This window comes from Sinocyclocheilus grahami, unplaced genomic scaffold, assembly GCF_001515645.1.
Source record: "Sinocyclocheilus grahami isolate Dianchi unplaced genomic scaffold, SAMN03320097.WGS_v1.1 scaffold74.1, whole genome shotgun sequence".
NCBI classification, from domain to species: Eukaryota; Metazoa; Chordata; class Actinopteri; order Cypriniformes; family Cyprinidae; genus Sinocyclocheilus; species Sinocyclocheilus grahami.
The window spans coordinates 910,648-912,401 of record NW_015505253.1 but is presented as its reverse complement, the minus strand read 5'-3'; the positions used below and the strand labels follow the sequence as shown (position 1 = coordinate 912,401).

Genomic DNA, 1,754 nt, shown 5'->3' with positions numbered 1-1,754 from the left:
CTTTTAAATTGTAATAATATTTCACAATTTTACTGTTCTTACTATATTTGTGATCAAATAGGCCTAAAAAAAAACCATTTCAAATTTTGGGTAGAATTTAGTTTCTGCTAAATATCTCATGTACTGCATGCAAGTCATAGACAACGTTGTGTGTCTTTCAGTTATTGGAAGCTGAAGGGAGAACAACAATGCAGAACATCAAGTGTGTCGTGGTTGGAGACGGTGCGGTTGGGAAGACCTGCCTCCTGATTTCCTTCACCACCAACGCCTTTCCTAAAGAATACATTCCCACTGTGTTTGACAACTACAGCGCACAGCTGGCTGTAGACTCTAAAGTCATCAGTCTGAATCTGTGGGACACCGCGGGACAGGAGGAGTACGACCGTCTACGGACCCTCTCCTACCCACAGACCAACGTCTTCATCATCTGCTTCTGCATCGCCAGCCCCTCGTCCTATGAGAACGTCAAGCTAAAGTGGTACCCCGAGGTGTCAGAACACTGTCCTAATGTGCCCATCCTGCTGGTGGGGACTAAAAAGGATTTGAGAGATGATCCAGAGGTGCTGAAGAAGCTCAAGGAGAAGAACCTGTCGGTGGTGTCCCAGCAGCAGGGGGTGGCGCTGGCCCGACAAATCCAGGCCAGCAAGTACATGGAGTGTTCAGCGCTCAACCAGGACGGGGTGAAGGAAGTGTTTACGGAAGCTGTTCTCGCTTTCCTCAAACCCAAATCTAAAGCCCGCAAGAAATCATGCATGCTACTATAAATGGGACGGGACCTGAACATATGAATTTTTACTGTATATGGGGTATTTGTTTTGTCACATGTACATATGAACAAAAATCACACTTAATAAAAAGTACTTTACATTATACAACAAAATATCATACCAAGTGATATTTATTTCAAGGGGAAATAAAAGAATAAATGATAGGTTTCAAATAATAAAACAATAGAAATACACTGTAAATGCTCAAAATACTTCAACAAATTAGATCAAGCAAACAAACTCTTAAGTGTTAAGAACTTTCTCTTTTGTGAGTGCACAAAACGGACACATTTTAAGTCAGTGTTTTGAATTTAATGAACTCGTTTCTTTTTGAATTTAGAGGAACTTGAATTTAACTGAAACTGGGCTGGGGATTTCTATTTCCCAGCACGCTTTGCCATGGCACTCAAAAGGGAGAGTACATGCTAAAATTCAGTTTTGCTTTGTTTTTTTGTGCAAGATTTTGGAATGGGGGATTTAGTAGTGTTTAATGTTTTGTTGTGCTAATTTAGAAGAGTATCTGTTTGTGACAAGTTGAGCATAAGAAGGTATACTGGATGTTAAATGTTCTGTATTGGCTTACTTAATAAGCTATTGCTATGCCAATCAAAGTCTTGTGTTACTAAGCATGTTAGCATTTAGCTAGTTATAGTTTAAATTTCCACTACTAAAATATTTTAATTGAGATTAAGTGATCATTTTAGTTGAAGTGTAATCAAAATGTATGAGTTACAGTAGTTTACTCAATTAGTTCAAGATAAGAGCAATTAACATGTATAAATAACAATCTGAGAGTTCTTCTTAAACTTGTACCCCTGGTTTCACAGACAAGGCTTAAAGCTAGTCCCAGACTAAAATGCATGTTTGAGCTGTCTCAACTGAAAATATCGTGCTCTTACTTATCTTAAAATATGTCAGTGCCATTGTTCTGTCTCAAGATGCACACCTGAAACGTTTTTTTATATGTATTTTTATATAAATATATAA

At 38.1% G+C, this 1,754-nt stretch overlaps 1 protein-coding gene across 1 annotated transcript in view; it reads left to right on the top strand.

Annotated features, from left to right (window-relative positions):
- The window catches only part of LOC107585807 (rho-related GTP-binding protein RhoG-like), a 2,030-nt gene extending 1,129 nt beyond the window's left edge, over positions 1-901 (top strand). Inside the window, exon 2 of the mRNA XM_016272954.1 lies at positions 162-901. Coding sequence (XP_016128440.1) covers positions 189-764 — 576 coding nt within the window. The 5' untranslated portion in view covers positions 162-188 and the 3' untranslated portion in view covers positions 765-901. The remainder of the gene's footprint in view (positions 1-161) is intronic.
- Positions 902-1,754: the final 853 nt, after the last annotated feature.